Source organism: Protopterus annectens, chromosome 15.part0 (assembly GCF_019279795.1).
Source record: "Protopterus annectens isolate FY-2018-M chromosome 15.part0, PAN1.0, whole genome shotgun sequence".
NCBI classification, from domain to species: Eukaryota; Metazoa; Chordata; order Ceratodontiformes; family Protopteridae; genus Protopterus; species Protopterus annectens.
In genome coordinates, this window is record NC_056749.1 from 694,843,872 (window position 1) to 694,863,809 (window position 19,938).

At 38.4% G+C, this 19,938-nt stretch overlaps 1 protein-coding gene across 1 annotated transcript in view; it reads right to left on the reverse strand.

Annotated features, from left to right (window-relative positions):
- Nucleotides 1–19,938, reverse strand: part of LOC122789871 (adhesion G-protein coupled receptor G4-like) — a 464,784-nt gene that overhangs the window by 402,851 nt on the left and 41,995 nt on the right. The window contains exon 2 of the mRNA XM_044057305.1: nucleotides 8,749–9,378. Within this exon, the coding sequence (XP_043913240.1) occupies nucleotides 8,749–9,367 (619 nt within the window). The 5' untranslated portion in view covers nucleotides 9,368–9,378. The remainder of the gene's footprint in view (nucleotides 1–8,748; nucleotides 9,379–19,938) is intronic.

Below are 19,938 nucleotides of genomic sequence, written 5' to 3' on the forward strand. Positions count from 1 at the left end.
TGTCAGACAATGTGGCATTACAGGTAAACTCTGAGCAAGAACTTCAACAAAGCACAGAGGAATGAAATGCAAAACTGAAGGCACATGGGATGAAACTGAGTTACAGATAAGACAGCGGTAATGGTAGCTAATGGGCATAAGTAGAAGAAGCTGAAAATTGAGATAGAAGGGAAAATAGTGGAACAGGTTAACAGCTTCAAGTATGTGGGAGGGTGGTTGACAAGAAGGAATGTCTGAATGAACAGGCCAAAGCTAGAATCAGAGGGGCTGCAGCCAACTGGTACAGAATGTTGGATGTAGTGTATGACAGAAGAATGCCAAAGAAGCTGCAAAGTAAGGTGCACAAAACAGTGGTGCAACCAATACTACTGTATGGTACAGAAACCTGGCCAGTGAAGGCAGAGCAGTTGAAGAAGCTGGAGGTGATGGAGATGAAGTGCCTGAGAAGGGTGGTAGGATGCACACTGTGGGACAGATGAAGAAAGGAGGACATAAGAGCAGTAGCCAAAGTAGCTCCAGTTGCTGAAAAGATCAGAGAGAACAGATTATGGTGGTTCAGGCATATGTACAGAAAAGCAGAAAACAATCAGGCAGGAAGAAGGCAAGAGGAAATGAGGGCATCCAGGAAAGAGGTGGATGTACTGTGTGAAAGAAGACCTGCGACAGTCATACATGAGTGTTGAAGAAGGCAGGAGAGTGGCTTTGAATAGAGAGAAATGGTGACAGTTGACCTGACACTTCGACCCCATGTAGAAAAGATGGGAAACAGGAAGTTGATGTAAAGATATGCATCTCTCTTTCTATCCATCTACCTATATAGATAGAGACAGAGAGAAAGAGATGCATATTTTTTCTCCAGTCAAAAAAAAATTGTATGCAATGTTTTAGAAATGTTTATTTCCAATTCCTAATTTCAAGGTCACACACTAAAGTAGAAAAATCAGTTTGTTGAAAACAATTTATCATGGATTTTACATTGCTACTTTACAATATGCAGTTCAACTCATTTACAGCAGAGTCTTCCCTCTCTGCAAATGTGGATTTGCTAGATCCTTCACTTTCCTTCATCTTAAAAATGTGCTATATATGAGATGACAAACCTTCAGTATGTGTGTGTGTGTGTGTCTCTGTCTTGAATAAATGTGTTTGTTGAGAGACAAGTGTTCTGTTCAGAAAGTTTCTATGCCTTGCATCCATTGATTGTCAGTATAGGCTGTCGCTTGGGACCCTGAAATGGATAAAATGTGCAATCAGAGACTGACTGAAAGAATAAATAAAACAACGTATCAATGAATTAATTAATTTTTAAAAAAAGTGTTTTCTCAAAGGAATTAGTGTCATCGGCTGTCCTAATAAGTATGATGGGGGTATAGGAATCAAAGCTCCCTTCATGGGGCAGGGTGCAGGGGAATAGATCACCACATAAAGCTCTTCTTGTGGACAAAATGCCTATATGCAAGTGTGTGATCATTATTTTGTGCATTCAATGAAAAATGTTCACCTTTCATTAGGTCTCTCTCTCACATATCAGACATACACACATACACAGACAGATATAGATCACACAAAAAAGAGAGACAGGAAAAGCTATATTATTGTTCCATTTGTATCACACTCAGTAACCATGATGGTTTTCTCTCTTTTCAGAAAATAGAGAGTTAAAATATTTCATATGAACATGAGGCCTAAGTAACAGTTAGCCATCTCCAATGACCTTTCAAATGAGCCCACTGAAATTCAGCTTACACAGTTACACTAGGTAAGTCAGTCCTTCAGCTTAAATGTCCATGGACTTTCATGATGAGTTCCTAGCATTCCCAGAAAATATCCCTGTTAGAGATAGATCTGTAATCTTTGGTGACTTCAACTACCATTCTATTGACTGGAGTACTTGTACTTCTAACCTTGGGTATGCACAAAGTTCTTAGATTGGGTGAATGAGAATTCCTTTGATCAAATTGTCCATAACCTCACCAATGGCAGACATATCTTGGACCTAGTCCTCACAACTCAGTTCCAGCCTGCTGTGTCTGACCATTGCTGGTCTGATCACCAACTGGTTACCTATACCCTCAGAACAGCCTCTCAAATGGTAACCAACACCACCCTCTTTACAGATTTTGAAAAGGCTAACCTTTTACAATTGTATAATGAAATCACAAAATTCTCCTATACTAACCCCAATATGAAACCAGGACATTTGGCCACTTAATGCCAAGGATACTTATCCTCATTTAGATAAATGCATTGATATGGCTGCCCCTACCAAGACTAAATACAGTGGCAAATTCAATAACAACCATCTCCTGAGCTATAAATAAACTTTATAGCAAAAGGAAGAAACTCATTAGATTATCTTGTAATGTCAGAAACTCTCATCACAATGAAAATACAAAAGGCCTCTTGAAAAACTGAAAGCAGTTATTGATGCCAGCAAAACCTCAAATGAACACAGTCTGGCTTCTGAGGCGAAGGATAGTTGTAAGTCCATCTTCTAGTACATTAGAAAATGAAGGAGCAATTCACATCACTGCCCAGAACTAATCTATAATAGCCGCACCTACTCAAATCCTAAAAACATCAGCAGCATATTATCTAACAAGTTTGCTGCTCTCCAAGACCAGAAATATGTCTTCAGCAGGCCCCAACAACATTTCCAGGTTGTTGTATCATCAGTATCAAGTAGGCCCTTGGTGAGCCCCTTCTTAAGTTGTCCAATTGAAGCTTTGCAATGGCTATATTCCTGATCAATTTCTACACTGCAGTGGTGATGACTTTTTATAAGAGTGGCCCCCAGTGACAATAGACCCATTAGCCTTACAAGTCTTGTCTACCATAGAACATATCACTTCCCAAATAAACCAGGACATTAAGAATTTAATCAGGCTTGATACACAACAAACCTCCAGGTCATGCCTCCTCAGTCTTGTGAATGTCTATGAAAAGGTCAAACAGGCTATGGACATGGTCACCCTCTTTATGCAGCCTACCTGGATCTAGCAAAAGCATTTGGATCCATATCACACTGTAGGATAGAAAGCAAGTTAATGACCTTTAAAACAGACTCCTATGTGGTTATATGGATTGTAAACTGGCTCAAGGACAGAGTGCATTTTGTCAGGGTTGATGTGCATCAGTTAAGGAAAAGGTGATCAGTGATGTTCTCCAGGGGTGTTGTATTGGGCCCCCTCATCATGTTTGACATTTATTTCTGTTATGTGAGCACTGACAGCAATGATCTCTGGCTGTCTAAATTCACCAACAATTCCAACTTTGGTAAACTTGTTAAATCAGCAAATGATACAAACTCTGTTCAAACAGAACTTTCAGACATTAACACATGGTGCACTGAAAAAGGGCTCAGACTAAATGCTGAGAAATGCAGCATAATCTCCTTTAGAAAACAAATTGCTACAACCTACTGCACAAATGATGCCCCATTCCCCAGTGAGTTTATTATAAGCGACAAGGGCACACGGCACCTGACCTTTTGATCTCCATGTACAGGTTGTAGTGAGGAGGTATATCACAGTTAATCACCAAGCTCATTTCTTTCAAACAATGGAAGCTATTGCTCCACTGTACTCTGCCCTGGTTAGGCTCATTATAGACTCTAATGTACCATTTGGTTGTATCTCACTAGACATAGAAAAAAAGTTGAAAGACTGCAGAAGTTGTAATAAGAATCCAGGGCCTTAAAAATCTTAACTCTCAGGAAAGGATCGAGTCACTCTCCCATACTCAGTATCACTCATTCTTGAGGGGAGCCCCATGCTTCACTTTTTCTGCACTCAGGGATCCCATTGTACAAAGTCTCCTTTTTCTTGATGTGGCAAATGGTGCAGTCAACACAAGAACAAGAGAACTGAATCTACATCACAGAATAAATAAAACAAAATGGAGCTAGGTTCATCACCCAGCACCCCCCCCCAACACTGAAAAAACGTATCTTGCGTGTCAACTGGTGTTGTTCCCTGTCTGCCTTTAAACATAACCTAGACAATTAGTTGAGTACCATAACATACACTTTAGGTCTTAAAGGCATGTCCCTCTTTGAAAAGGTTGCTAGAGTTTTGAGAGTTCTTATTGGCAAGGCGCACATGGCTGCTGGTCTTACAGTCCTACATTTCCAGTGATGGCTATGATTCCAAACTTAGGAATATCAGTGTAATCCAGATGTACTAGCAATGACCAATATCCGGTTAACACACATTTAAGATACAGATGTGTCACTAGCCAACTTTATCACTTTTCAGGAAGAACTGCATTAAAAAGAAGCAAGCCGAGTTCTTAGAATGGTAAAGAATAACATTTCAGCAACATTAGGTACCACTATGATCAAATGATGTACTAGGAGCTGTATCACTACATTGCTGGAAGACAAAAAAATCTGCACATATGTTTCTTCAACCTGAACCCCCCCCCCCCAAAAAATAAAGGTGCTGGTTACTGTGTTGAACTGACTCCATTGCGCATATTGCAATGAATTGCTAGTCCCTAATGACTTTAATATTCTGTGATCATGTCAGACTAAGTCAAACTCCAAATGCAACATTTAGGTATCATTTCTTTCAACTAATAAACTCCCTAACTAGGATAGACCTGGAAAGCAGCAGCAAAAAACATTCTTGACCGATTATTTGCAAAACACCCTAATAACTATTTAATAAATAGAAGTGACACCCTGCCAAATAAGTTCAGTGACCGTAACCCGATCTGCACTACCTGGAAAAACAGCTTCTCTCTCAAGGCTGACTAAAATACTAAAAACTGGAACAAGCTGCCTACAGGTTTAATCCAGTCAGAACTATCAATAAATTGGGCAACACTAAACCAAATCAACACTTTGCAGCTGAGCACACTTATAAAACATAAGTGTACTATCAATTATAGACAAATGTATATCCCACAGAACCATTGTTGGATAGATACTGCAACTAGGATGCCTATAAAAGCCAGGGATGCAGCCTGCAAATCATATAGAATCCTAGCAGACAATCATAACTTGCAAACATATGGAGACCCCAGAAGTAAAAAAAACAAATGATACAAGTTAAGGAGTATTACTACATTCATCTCTGACAGACAAAAACACTCTATATACTTTCTTGAACACTGTCAAGAAAATGATGGGTAACTGCAAATACATTTTCACCAACTCACTAGAATTAACAGACATATGTTGCCAATGATTTTAGTAACCATTTCAAATCTATCACTGAAAATACACTAATAAACATGCTTCCACTACCACATCACAATATATAACCCCTACCTCCATTAAAACAACTTTCAGATTTGAATCTATCACTGTCAGTGGCGCACAGAGATGGTTATTCCGCTCCACAAAGGAGGGGCCACAACTGACCCTGGTAACTATCGCCCCATAAGCCTGACTAGCCTGGTCTGCAAGGCCATGCAGAGCATCATCATGGAACTCATTAACAAAGACATTGGGAACCTCGAAACACTTGATCCAACCCAGTTCGGCTTTGTTAAGGGCATCTACTAAACCTGGCTGACTTCTTCGAGACAGTCACCAAGGCCATAGATGAGGGAAAGGTGGTTCACACAGTCTACCTTGACCTCACCAAGGCTTATGACACTATTCCCCACTCAGGTACTACAGAAAAACTCACCAACCTGAACATAAACCCCTATGACAAGAGATGGGTTGCCAACTGGCTTACAGACAGAACTCACATGGTAAGAATAGCGGGCTCCAGGTCCGACTCTAAACCAGTTACAAGTGGTGTCCCACAAGGCTCGGTCCTGGGACCCCTACTGTTCAGCATATACCTCATTGAAGTGCAGGCAAACACAGGAAGACTATGGCTAACCAAGTTCGCTGATGACTGCAAACTGGGAGCCATAATTGACTATTTGGCTGACATGGACATCCTCCAAAAGGGCCTTACTGAGCCGGACATCTGGTGTCAAAGTCATGGCCTCAAACTAAATGCCAAAAAATACATAGTCATCCCATTTGGGAAAAACAAAACACCCATGAATTACCACATAGGTGGCAGCCCCCTTAATACAGAAGAGGTAATAAGAGATCTGGGGACCGAGGTAGATAGTAATCTCTCCTTTGCCAATAATATTGCCAAAGTAGTTAGGAAATCCTTCTATATGGCCCATCTAATTACTAAAGAGTTCGCATCTAGAAATAAAGAGGTTATAGTGGCCCTCTACTAGTCACTCATCAGACCCATCATAGAGTACAATGCCCCATTTGGGATGTACCTCACAAGACACTTCCAACAGCTGGAAAGACAACAAAAGTACCTCACCAAGAGGATTATTGGCCTCAAACATATGTCCTATGCAGCTCGAGTGAAAAAACTCTGGCTGTACTCAGTAGCATATCGCTTACTCAGAGGTGATCTCTGCCTGACTTACAAAGCCATGTCCAACTCAGAATTGATGTACATGCTCCACCTAAAGAAATCCAAGTCATTGCAAGCAACATGCTCTAGTGAGCTAAACCTCGCCACAAAAATAAATAGAACATGCTGGAGGGATAGATTCCTCTCACAGAGACTCCTCATGCTTTGGAACAAAATTCCTAACTACATTAGGCACAGCCCCTCACTAACACTCTTCAAGAGAAACCTTGACGAGTGGATGAGTAACAGAAAATAAACCCCTGGGAATCACTTCATTGGCTTGGCTAGGCTTATAAATGCCCTCGGGCAGATAGCCTAGTACATACCTATGAACTGTGTGAAAACTGTTCTCTAAAGTTAATCCACATAGATCACCTTCAATGAATAACCTACCTTTTGCTTCCTTAGACATTTTGCAAACACAATAGCATACTTGTTAACATTACTTGTTAAACAGAAGACTGAGGGAAGGATACTCCCCGTTATTCAAAAGTGGTGGCAAACAAAAGCCAGAATATTTTAGTCCTACATCTATTTTAAATCATCTGTCAAAAATCTTTGAAAAGGTAGCACACACTCATACCTCTAAACTTTTCAGAGCAAGAAATCTGGACAAAGCCTAAAATAATGGGGGAACAAAGGCCCAAAACTAGGGACAGATTTTAAATGGTGCTCATATAATCTTAGGCTGCTGTGATAACAGGATTTATGTTAGCATGCATTTTTATGAAGGATATAAAGTGTGAAAAAAGAGTTTAGATCATTATGAAATGATTTCACAGAAAACCATAAAATGAAATCAAAAATATGAGGCAACAATCTGGAGAGTTGAGAGGTATGCACGTGCGCAACAAACCTACCTGCCCCAAGCCACATCTTAAACTCACCTTCATTCAGCGCAATTTCTGCCCCAGTCATAGCAGTCAGACACTGCCAGGAGACACAATAAACTACATAGCTTTAGACTGCAAGGTCACACTGCCACTATTCATTGACTTCTCAAAAGTGTTTGAATAGTCAAACCCAAAGTACAACTACAAAGACATCATCAGATAGCTTTTGATGGAAAATGCTTCAGTGGTTCAGAAATTATTTAAAGGATAGAACATAAACCATTACCTGGAGCTTTTCATCATCTCACAAAAATCACAACAAATTGGTGTCCCCCCCGGGCTATGTTTTTGGAGTGTTCCTCTTCATACTTTCCGCCAGTGACGTGCACCTTCACACTACCTTAAACTTCTACAATATGTTGATGACTTCACAAATACATGGCATACCTGCAGTATAACTTCAGTCATATCCCTTGTGCAACACTTGATAAATTTACCACTGAGCTGGCTACATCACTCAGAGCTCATATTAAATGAGGAAACAAAACTCTTGACATTTTGTCACAAAAGCACATTAAATTCCCTCTCGCCTATTATAATCAACAGTAGCACTGTTTAGGAAGCTAATGTTTTATAGATATTGAGGTATAACCACAGACAATAAGCATAATCATTCACAGCATATTGACATCTTATTACAAGATGTTCATAAAAACGAGGTGCTCTATACAGTATCAGAAGCTACTCAACCTTTTCATCTAGATTGTGGCAAACTGTGTACTTTATAACTTATAGTTTGCTGTTGATAATTTAAATAAACATGAACAGACTGGTAGCCATTTAATTAAAAAAAAACTCAATGTGGCATATAGCCAATTGCCAGAACCCAAACCTGCTGTATTCTTAATAACTTTTACTGGATATCTTCTATAAACAACCTCACGGATATTAACCTCACCATGTTGCATAAAATTTTTTACAACACTTGATAATCCATCAGTTCCATGCTACACTAGTACGAAACAAACAGAACCCTTGGATCCTCTGATTATGATCTCCTTGAAGTAAATAAAACTTCTAAACTAAGTGATAAAGCTCCATCAGTTTTCCTAGCTAATATGTGGAACTCACTGCCACATAAAACAAAGAAAATCACCAACTTCTCTACTTCAGAAACTCAGAATGTGGTATCACGTCTATCTTTCCATATCTTGAAGCTTCTCTTCTTGGACTATACTTTGTGTATTTCTACTTTTTAGACCTCTCCGTGCATATGTATCCCTTCTCGGTATCCATATTGTTATGTAATGTTATTAACTATTAGTTTGAATCTCCATGGTTGAAACATGTTTTGACTTTGTATTTATGTGTTATAATTTATCACACTATTGTCATGCTTTCTGGTTTGTTAAATACTTTATTTCTTTTAAAATGTTCTTGATTTTTTTTTCATTTTCCCTGGGTCCACTCTGAAAATGGTCTGTGCCCTATAATACTATCCCAGTCAAAAAAAAAAAAAAGCTTACCACAACGGAGATTCTCATCATTGGTTGGTTGAAGTTTCTCAAACTCCCAAAAACTTGTAGTCCACCTAATGATGTTTCCTTCAGAACATTCAACTTCCACAGTATCCTTTGGTTTATTATTCCATAACTGGAAGAAGTACAAGTTTCCAAGAAAGTTTTTGCCATCAATTATATTTATACCATTGCTCCATGTATGAAACTGCCCCAGCACCAAAGTTCCATTTGGGGCTAGACATCTGTTGGGTGTTGTGTATATCTGTTTATACAGTATCACTGTGCTATTCAACTGTACAGATAAATAACTGTTGTTATAATTCCATGTAAGACACATGATGTGCCAGCTATTTAAAGATATTTTTTTAGTGATCTTTACTGTGATACCAAACAGCCAAATTACAAGGTCATTCCCAATGCCGCCTATTCCAAGCTCTTGTACTGGGTCACGTCCTGCATATTTTGATTGATCTGTGTGGTATGTAAATGCAGTCCAATCACTGGTGTTAGTAGTTCTTTGTAAATCTAAGCATAGAGTAAAAAAACATAGATTTGCAGGCATTTCTTGTCGTAGTTTAACATAGTGGCCTTTCTGCCCCCAAAAAACAATCTTCTGTCCTCTCATTGAGTCAGCATCTATAAAAATGAACAAAAACATTGAATTTCAGACTAATTGGATATTATTTTAAAATACTCTACATTACATTTTTAAGGAAAGTGCACATTGTTTCCATTTTATTTGCATATGTTATTTGTATCTTGGCCTCTGCATGTAATGGCCATTTAAATAAAAATATTTCACTTGACACCACTGATAAATATCAGTAAATGTGTCAGTAAGGCATTAATAGGCTTGTATGCTCCCTGTTTACTATAAAATGTAGTATTCTGTCTGTCTGTGTCATTTCATTTACAAATTAGTTTGATGATGTCTTTGATTAGAGTTAATGCACCCAGCAGCATTATTTCACAAACTGTAATGCTATCTGACTCTCTATATATACACATAGATCTAGACAGACAATTATATATATATCTATATAGATATGTACAGCGATAAATACCAAAGGGTAAAAAGGTCACACACACAAACCATCCAGTAAAAACTGCAAGAAAAACTCAGCCAAGCTTTAGTTTTCATTGTGTGATACCTTAGAATTCCTATAATGGAGGCCCATGAAATACATGCAAATGACTCCTTAAGGACATTGTGTTTCAGCTCCATGGCTTCTGACTGCCCATGACTTTTTACTTTTGAAGTCTTTATGGCTACATTCAGTCCAATGTTTATGTGCATCAGCTGGGTTTAAAGACCCTGTACTTCTGAATTACAGCAAAACTATCCATTTGTGCTGTGTTGATGAGGTCAATAAAAAGGCCAAAACATGCATATCCACAGTGGGGTTTGTCTTTATTGACCTGAATGTAGCCATAAAGACCTAAAAAGTAAAAAGTCATGGGCATTCAGAAGCCATGTAGCTGAAGCATTGCTATGTCCTTAAGGAGTCATTTGTATATATCCCATGGGCTTCCATTACTGGAGATTTAAGATATTACACATTGAAAACTCTAGCTTGGTGGGGTTTTTCTTGAAGGATATATAATTTATATATATATATAATATACACATACTTATACATACACACACACATATATATATATATATATATATACACACACATATGTATATATATATATATATATATATACATATATATATATACACACACACACACACACGTCCATTCATCCACGACCCCTTTCCCATTTTTTGCACATGGGGTTGGGGTATCATGTCAACAGTGACAATCATATCTAGAGCCAAGGTTCTATTATAATATAAATATAGATAGATATAGATTGATAGATATGTGTATGGGATAATTATATAGATATACATATACATATAGATACATAATCTCTGAACACAGCTGCTTACTGATATTGTTTTAAAAGTAATTAGTTTTCAAGGTAAAGAAATAAAATGGCAGAAATGTGTTTCAAAAAAACCAACCCAGAATTTGTGAATTTGGCTACATCAAATTAGGCATGCTTTGTTTGCCTAATGCAGCTTAAATGTAGACTTTTTTTAGATTCATATCCAATGTTCCCTGACATACAAGTAAATTGTGTTTAATTCAAATGCCGTGTTCTGTTATGCACAGGATTTAGGCAAACTAGCTACCTAAAACATGCAGTACTTATCCAGAGGACAGAGTTAGGTCCAAGTAGTTTTTCTTTACAGTTATTAAACTTTACAGGGATAAACGGAAGTAACTTCTCCTTTCACTTCCACACAGGCAGGGATTAAGTGAAGTGAATTCTCCTTTCACTTCCTTAAGACTTTTCCTCTAAGAGCTACTGTCCCTCACAGAAACATCCTTGCCTTCTTTCTAGTTCATACAACCCTTTCCCAAAATCCACCCAGACTGTCTTCAGGTCCAAAGGTCATGAATCTGCTGGACAGCATTATACTGAGCATTAATAGTTCTGTTTGCAGCTGACCCTCATTAAGATACAACTCTGCTATAACCTACCCATCTGTTTCTGAGTTTGCTCCGTTAAGGGGACAAGGTGCAGCACCACTTGTGTCACATGACCTCTGTGTGGAACCATTGGTTTGAACCCCAGCAGATGTGTTTTAAACCTGGGACAATCCATAAGCTTTGAGGTGGCTGTGGTCCAGCCAATGCATGATATTAAAATTTATGGGCTGGTATGTCAGGACAAATTTGGATTGATATCCTTTTACCAGTGCAGCCAATGAAGGAGAATATGCTCTCTAAGTACAACCTCTCTTCTCAGTGGGTAGTAGTTAAAGGTGGTGAGAGCCTACTTAATGGCTAGGCATGCTCACTCTATAGCCAAGTAACATTTTTTAGTATTATTAAGTGTTCTGCAACATAACAGATGAGATACTCTTCAATTAGAACCTATGACAAGATTGAATTGCTTGTCTCAGGTATGTGTGCACTAGGAATTGTTTTAAAATGCCTGGGGCTATTCAAATAGGCTCTGAACAAAGAACGTTTTTGTATGTTAAAAAGCTGTTCCATTTCATGCATCCTCCATTTTCCATTTATTACAGCCCTATCATTAATCACGTCAGTTAAGGGGCAAACAATATGTACTTGGTTATTCATTTTTACATTTATTAAATAGGTATCTGCTCTACTCCAAAGACTATTTTCAGACATGACACAAACCAAAATAGAGGTAAAATATGGAGAAAATTTCCAATAAGAGCTAGAGAGGCAAAAAAAAAAAAGTACGTACTTTTTAGTGGTTGGCCTTGTCCAAGTTTGCACTTCAGTTTTTCAGCCTGTTGTTTTTCTACTCTTTGGCCTGTTAGCCTAAATAATGAGCTTCTAACTTGCACATAGATGGTTTGACTCTCAGTCAAGCTTGATGCAGAGAATTTAGAATGGCTTGACCTTTGGGAAGCTGTCTTTCACACTATTGACAAAATATGACAGAGTCATTGAGGTTGACCATAGCACATCTTGTTGGGATCTAAAAGTTTTGCCGCTCAACTTCTGGAACTTTAAACATGCTCCTTGAGAGCAAAAGTCAGGACTGTATAATACAGGAGTCCAACTTGTGTGAAAAATGCCATTTTCTTCAGAGTCTGATGCAAGTGGTATTTGTCTCAATAGCTTTTGTTTAAGCCTGCAGTGGACAGAAATGTAACTTGCCCAAATCTTAATCAGATCATCCTTTTGGTGTATAGAATACAAGTACATCTAGATATGTTGTTTAGCTTCCCATGTTTTGTTTTTTAAAGCCATTGTAATATCTTACAGACCCATCTGGCTTGGACACTGATACAATGAGACCATTCCAGTCACTCTGGGATTCCTCTATAACCCTAAGGTTAAGCCTGTGAATTAAACTAGTTTTTTCAGGCAACTCTGAGAATATATCTTTATTTCTGAGTACAAATTCTTCTGCATCTTCTCTTGAAGACTTGACTTCAAGACGTGCTGTGGAAATATTCACTTTCCCTGCAAACATGCTTTGTACAGAAGTGCCAGTTTCTTTCCATGGCTTAAGTACATTTATGTAGTATAACTGTTATATTTTCCCTTTCCCTGGCTAGCTGGCTCACTTTATAATTCACTTCATTTACTTTGTTATCTCAGAATTGCCTTGTCACTTCACAGAGTACTTGCTTTCAGGAGTAGGTATTAATACAATCTCTGTATTGCCCAACTTGAACACTCTAAGATAAGCATTTCTGTTTTATGCCCTTGTGTCTTCTCCACATGTTATCTTACTGCAAACATTGCAGTTTTTAACATGCCCTGCAAATCTGTAAAATGCTGTTCCATACATTTAAAGGTGAAACTTGTGGAGTGAAGGCAGAGCAGTTGAAGATAGAAGTAATGGAGATGAAGTGCCTGAGATGGGTGGTAGGATGAATACTATGGGGCAGATGAAGAAATGAGGACATCAGAGCAGAAGCTCAAGTAACTTCAATCACAGAGAAGGCCAAAGAGAACAGGTAGCAGTGATTCAGACACGTGCAGGAAAGAAGATGACAATCTGGTGAAGAAGATAAACAGGATAAAAATAAGAGGAATGAATGGATTGTGTGAGACTGCCAACAAAGGTAGGAGTGTGGCATTGACTAGATAGAGAAATGTTGACAGTTGATGTAACCCTGCATCCCCATGTAGAAAACAGGAATAAGGAGGTGGTTGATGCATTTGAGTGTTTTCTTCTACCTTATATTTCTTTTGCTATATCTAGCAAGCCTTGGTGGTGATAGACATATACGGTAAGTCAAATGGCATACATCTAATCAAGGCTTGAGATACACCTCTTACAGCAAAGAACAACTACTGGAGCAGGTGGCTACAATTTTTCCAATCTGACACTATAGCATTTCATAACAGCAATGAAAGTTTTGTAAATGTATTCACTAGCCCTAATGGTAAAGAGGTGTCTTTAGCTGTTCCATTTTAAAACATTGGCAGCGTTCATGCATTACTCTGGACAAGAATTTAGTGAATTGATCCATAAGAATTTCTCAGGGAATGACAATATCATTTGTTTTTCACCATGGACTTAAGTAATGATGTTTTGCAGAGGTACTGCTGTAGAATATGTCGCACACTCAGTAATTGCCAAGATATACTGATGGCCATTATTAGATTTGAAACCAAATCCACAATGGCCATCACCAGACATTCACAAGGAACCTCTGCAATGGGCAAGGATATTGGGTGGTTGTCAAATTCTGGTTGAATGCTGTCTTTTGACACTGTGCATAATGTAGAGTTCTCTGTCTCCTGTCATAATAGTAGGCCAATATAATCCTAGCCAAAATGTTATTCTACTGGTCCATTCCTAAGTGACCACCTAAAACATTGCTGTGTGCTAATGTTGATGTTAAACTTGCTCTTCTGTTGAAGTTTTAAGTACATTAAAATACTATCTTAAGAATTTCCCACTTTACGGGGCTTTGCTCCCTCCCCTATTATATTTGGCTTTTTGCCCAGAATTCCTGATCAACGAAGCTGAGAGATACGCTAGAGCTATGCACTTCTGGAAGCAATGTCTGTCTGACCCTTTCTCTGTCGTTATCTTCCATTGTCCTATAACTGCGGAAAATCTTGGACAATGATCACTTCGTAAGAAAAATTAGACACCAGAGTTCTAAGATGCAATACTTTATCTAAGAGTGTATGCATTTGCACTGGTGTTGAATGGTATTCCTTTTTGTCCCCATATCATTTCAATAATTTGCTTGCTAGCTGTATTAAAATTGCTTACATATTGTACTTTAATCAGTGTAATCATGTTTCTTGAATCCACCACTCTTAGTAATTCTCTGCCTTCTACTACAATGGTATACTTCAGGACTTTGATGCTGGGACAGTGACAGATGCAGATTCTGCAGTTCTGGAAGTTACTAGTTCATCATCATCATCATCACATTTCATTAATACATTTTCAAGCACAGTTTTGCAGATTGCTAAATACTGTTAGTTTTCACAAGTGTATTATTGCTATAATTAACTTTGCAGTATTTATCTATATCCCCTTTTCCAAAGTATTTAAAGCAAACTTTTCAAATTACAACTTTGTCTTTGTTATAGGTAAAGAAACATACGTAGGTGAAGGTTTATAATTACTCTTGTGTGCATGCAAGTTTGATATAGAATCTGAAGGATCATTTTGTTAAATTACTGCAATAACTAGCTGTTCAGAAGAGTTAGTGTTACTCTGAGCTGCCAACTTTCCTATGCTTATAGGTAGTGCCCAATTAAATTTATCTACAGGCACAAATACCATAAATTTATTTGCATACCTCACATGAGGTTTGAGACATAGATTCATGACAAGTTTGATTCATTTGTGATGTTACTGTACAGTCCATGCCAAATGGGCACTTCTCAGACTTCTTCATTCATTCAGTCTGGTAACCGGGGTAGAGCACTGATCCAGCTGGACCTATTTCAGTCTCAGCCCACACAAATATAAATGACAGCAGGGAATCAACTTAACAAGAAGTACTACGAATACAGAAAAATGTTGGGTGACAATAGCAATTAATCAATAAATTACACAATATAATGAACAATTGGGAGGGGTGGCTAGAGTAAGGCGGGAGGAAGTAGAGAGTGAAATATTGAAGGGGTAGAGCAAAAAGTGTAAAGGATAGCAAAAAATAAGATTAGGGCATGCAGAAACTAACTATGCAAAATATACAATGTGGAAGATGGACACTAATGTAGGGAAGTAATGTTAGAAAAACAAAAGTGCCTTAAGATTGAAGTTCCACTTCTTACCAAAATTTCTTGTTACAATTTCTGGTGATTGTGTATATCAGTATCTTTAAGATCCATATATGTTTTCAGAGTAGTTCTGGTTAGATGGGATTAATTCTAGTCCATTCAGTGTATGTCCAGTCCCCTACAACTGCATACATTTCAAAAGGCACTACATAAATCTGTACACCATCTGCTGATCTGAGCTTCTTTAGTGCTGCTGTGAACTTTGGTGTTTCTAATGAAGGGGACAACTGTTTCATCAAGGTGGAAATCTGCCACTGGCGACTGAGCAGCTTTTGACCTATGATAGCACAACTTTTATGAAGACTGTCCCAAGTGCTAGCCACTTCTTTCTTGCAGACTAACCAGGTATCAAGTTTGTACTGCACAACCCCATTCATGCACAGTGCATTAGGCTCAAACAATTCAGAGAATTCTGTACTGCTGCAGTCAAACAAAGGCACCATAGTGTGGAACAGTGGCCCTGCTGGTGAAGTTGCATGCAAATGTGGCAGCCTAGGGACAGCGCTAATGCTAATTAGTCATGCCCCCCACCCACCAACGGTTGCATCTGCACACTGTGGTAGAGCAATTCAAAGAATAGCTTTAACATGCTATTTTGAAAGAGAAGTAGAAAAAAATGTATGCTATTTTTTTACCTGTAGTGTGTGTGTGTGTGTGTGTGTGTGTGTGTGTGTGTGTGTGTGTGTGTGTGTACATCTCTGTAGGGGCATGAATGCAGATTTTGTGTGTTTGCCTGTGTGTGTGTGTGTGTGTGTGTGTGTGTGTGTGTGTGTGTGTGTGTGTGTGTATGCATATTTGAATGTTTGGGACTGTGTGTCTTTATATTTGTGCGCTTGTGTGTGTGCATTTATATTTTTTTGTGTGTGTTTCTCTGTAGGGGCATGATTGCAGCATTCTGTATCCATTTGTGTTTGAATGTTTGGGTATGTGTATATGAATGTGCATGAGTGTCTGTGTGTGTTTGAAGGTGACTCTGCAACTGCATAGGCTAAAAGCTCAGTATTTGATTCAGACATATAATAATCAACCAGTTAAGAGACGTCACTGTGAAGCATTATCGTGTCTCTGAATCTCATATTATCATCATCATGCTACTGGACACAATGTTGTTGCCCCTATAGCACTGGTGGTAATACATTTTTTTTTTTGCATTCTAGCCCATGTGTGTCTCAGTGTTTGCAGTATTCTTCTGGATTACTGCAGTGAAAATCATTAAGATCTTATTAGAATTCATCAAAGATTCAATCAATGTTACCATTTTTCTCCCAGAACTCTCAATATGTGCAACAGTTAGTTTTATCACAAAGCCAGCTATACTCACTCTAATTAATAATCTTCTTGACATAGTACAAGCTTTTATATAATCAGTTAGAAATGGAATAATCTGGCAGTCCTGGTGGGGAATATTACTCAAGAAAGCAGGTTGTCAAAGTACATAGAAAGTGCAACTCATCCAGAGGGCTTACCCAATCAACAAATAAATGAAAAAAATAAAATAAATCTGTTTCTTTTTCACAAATAAAATCCAGGTATATCAAATTAGCTACATTTCCTTTGATCAGTATAATTTAAATACAGAATTCTTTGGTAAAATAGCTGACTAAAACAAACACACAGCATTACAGATATCATAAAGTTATAGATAGGTCCAGGTAGTTCATTTTTACAGTTCCACACAGGCAGGGAAGTAATAAAGTACTTCCACATGGACAGGGGTATATTGGCCTTCCTTCACCTTGCACTTCCACACAGGTTTCTTTTCTTCAATATAACGGTGCATTTTCCTCACAGGAACGCTCAAGATTGCATTCCTTCTAACAAATATCAGTCCTTCTTGGGTCCTGCCAGGATCCTCTTTGAACCTAGAGGGTAGCAGAATAAAATTGCTTTATATACAACTGTACCGCATTAATTTCCTGCTCACGTCTTCTGAGTTACCCCTCTTAAAGGAATAGTGCCTGTCAATCACTGTTATATGTAGAATATATATATATATATATATATATATATGCATATATTTATAGATTGTTATTAGGCTAACTACCCGGGAGGCCTTTCTAAGCCTAGCCATATTTTCCTGAAAGAATAATGATGTCCTGTATCTGAATAGGACATTGAGAGTCAGGCATTTATAAGCTACCTCTGTGCATAAGGGACATGGGTCTCAAGCGTGGTGTAAATTTCCTTTTCCCCATCCACTGGTTTTGTTGCACTTAAACTGGTTAATAGACTATTTATTTATTTGCAGTTTGTTTCCCAGGATAGTCCATTGGGCTGGGGAGAAAAGCTCCAGAAAAATACAAATACATAATACAGAAAGAGCACAAATCCATAATATACATTTCAGTTAAATGTACATATTTTGTATAGTACAAACCCATATTGCACAATTCCAATAGATGTTACATAATACAGAAATAAAAAAAGATTTTCATTAGGAAAATTACATCAGGTTAATTCAGTAAGTAGTATTTTTTTCAGGGAATTACAATGAGGTAATTTTTTAGTCATTGGTTGAATATGTCCCAAGGGATGTAAAACTTTAGGAGGTAGTGACAGGAAACAAAGTTTGGAAAGTTAGGAAAAAAGTGTGATAGAATTAGGTTGGATGAGAGCAAGAGCATTTCCATTGCAAGTGCAGTGAGGTTTTAAACGAGACGAGACTACTGGTGGTGCGGATGGGAGAAGGGAGAGAGTTCCAGAGGCATGCAAGAGAGAAGGACATCAATTAATTCCCAGCAGGATGTGTTGGTTTATGCAATTGGATCGTAGGAGTATATCTGGTTTATGCTTTTCAAAGGTATTTTCTAGGGAGGGGCAGAGAGATGGGTTATGAATGAGTATGTGTGCTTGGATGAGCTGGGTATATGTGAGGAAGTTTGGTAATTCTAGCTAACTTAGTTGGTGAAGGGAATTAAAGAGGCGAGAAGAGGCTCTATGACCTGCTGCAAATTTGGATATTTTGTTATAACAAGATGAGAGTTTTGTTTTGAGGGAAGACTGTAGGCTGGTTAGGATAGATGCACCATATAAAAGGGATGGGATCAGGTATATATTAGCTAATGTAATCCCGGTGGTGGGAGAGATAAAGCGACTGTGGTGGTAGAGCATTCCTAATTTTTTATGGTTTTTTTTATATTTGCTTGTAGATGCTCATCAAATTTTAGTTGATTGTCAATGATAATTCTAGTAATTTTGTGTCAGAGACTAGTTCTAGGGGTGTTATTATTGCTGGTAATTATGAAGGATTGTTTGTCTAGGGAAGAGGTTTTGGATGCATTGAATAAGTTTTATTTTGGTTGCATTAAGGGCTAGATGATTGTCGAGCATCCACTGTTCAGTGAAAGAGAAGGCGGCTTGTGTTAGATTAAGAGTTGTGATGGAAGGGGAGGAACAGATTATAGTAGAATCATTGGCATATTGGATGAGATTGGAGTTAGGAATGGTGTGGAAGAAATCTTTTATGAATATGTTGAATAGTAGGGGGCCTAGACTGGACCCTTGGGGGATGCCTGTGGATGTATTAAGGAAGGGTGAGGTAGCTTTTTTCCATTTAACTGCTTGTTGCCTGTTTGTGAGATAGCTTGAGAACCACTGGGTAGAGGAAGGGGATAAGTTAAGTTTAGAGAGTTTGGTAAGAAGGAGGTTGTGGGAAAAAGTGTCAAATGCCTTAGAGAGGTCAAGGAAAAGAGTGGATACAAAGTGTCCAGAGTTGTGGGCTTTGTTGATTGTTTCTAGGAAGGAGAGGAGGGCGGTGGAGTTACTATGACCTGGTCTAAAGCCATGTTGTGTAGGGGGTAGGAGGGCAGTGGAGGTACTATGACCTGGTCTAAAGCCATGTTGTGTGGGGGTAAGAAGCTGATTATTGATGAGGTAGGGTAAGAGTTGTTGGTGTACACACTTTAAGTAGCTTAGAAATAGGGGATAGGATGGCCATAGGGTGAACGTTTGGGATGTCATTATTATTGCCACCTTTATGGAGAGGAATAATAAATGCCTTCTTCCAGAGCGGGGGGAGATGGCTTTCTGAGATAGACCGATTAATTAGTATGCTGATAGGGAGAGCAATGGCGTCTGTGGCTACTTTTAGGAAATAAGAATGAATTTCATCAGGGGCATTGGAACCAGGTTTTAATTTTAGGAGACGTTTTTATGGTGGATATAGAGATGGAACTGATAGAGGAAGGTGGAGGTTGGGGGCAAGGGATGCTGGGGGAGGAAGGGATGGGAACACCCTGAGGAGGGGTTGTAGAGGTGTTGGGGAAGGATGATGTTAGCTTGCTTATGGACTCTATAAAGAAAGAGTTAAATTGAGTTAACTTTGAACCTAACACCACTCTTAAGTATTCAACTGTGGTACCACCTTTATCATTCTTATAAGAAAAGCGCAGTC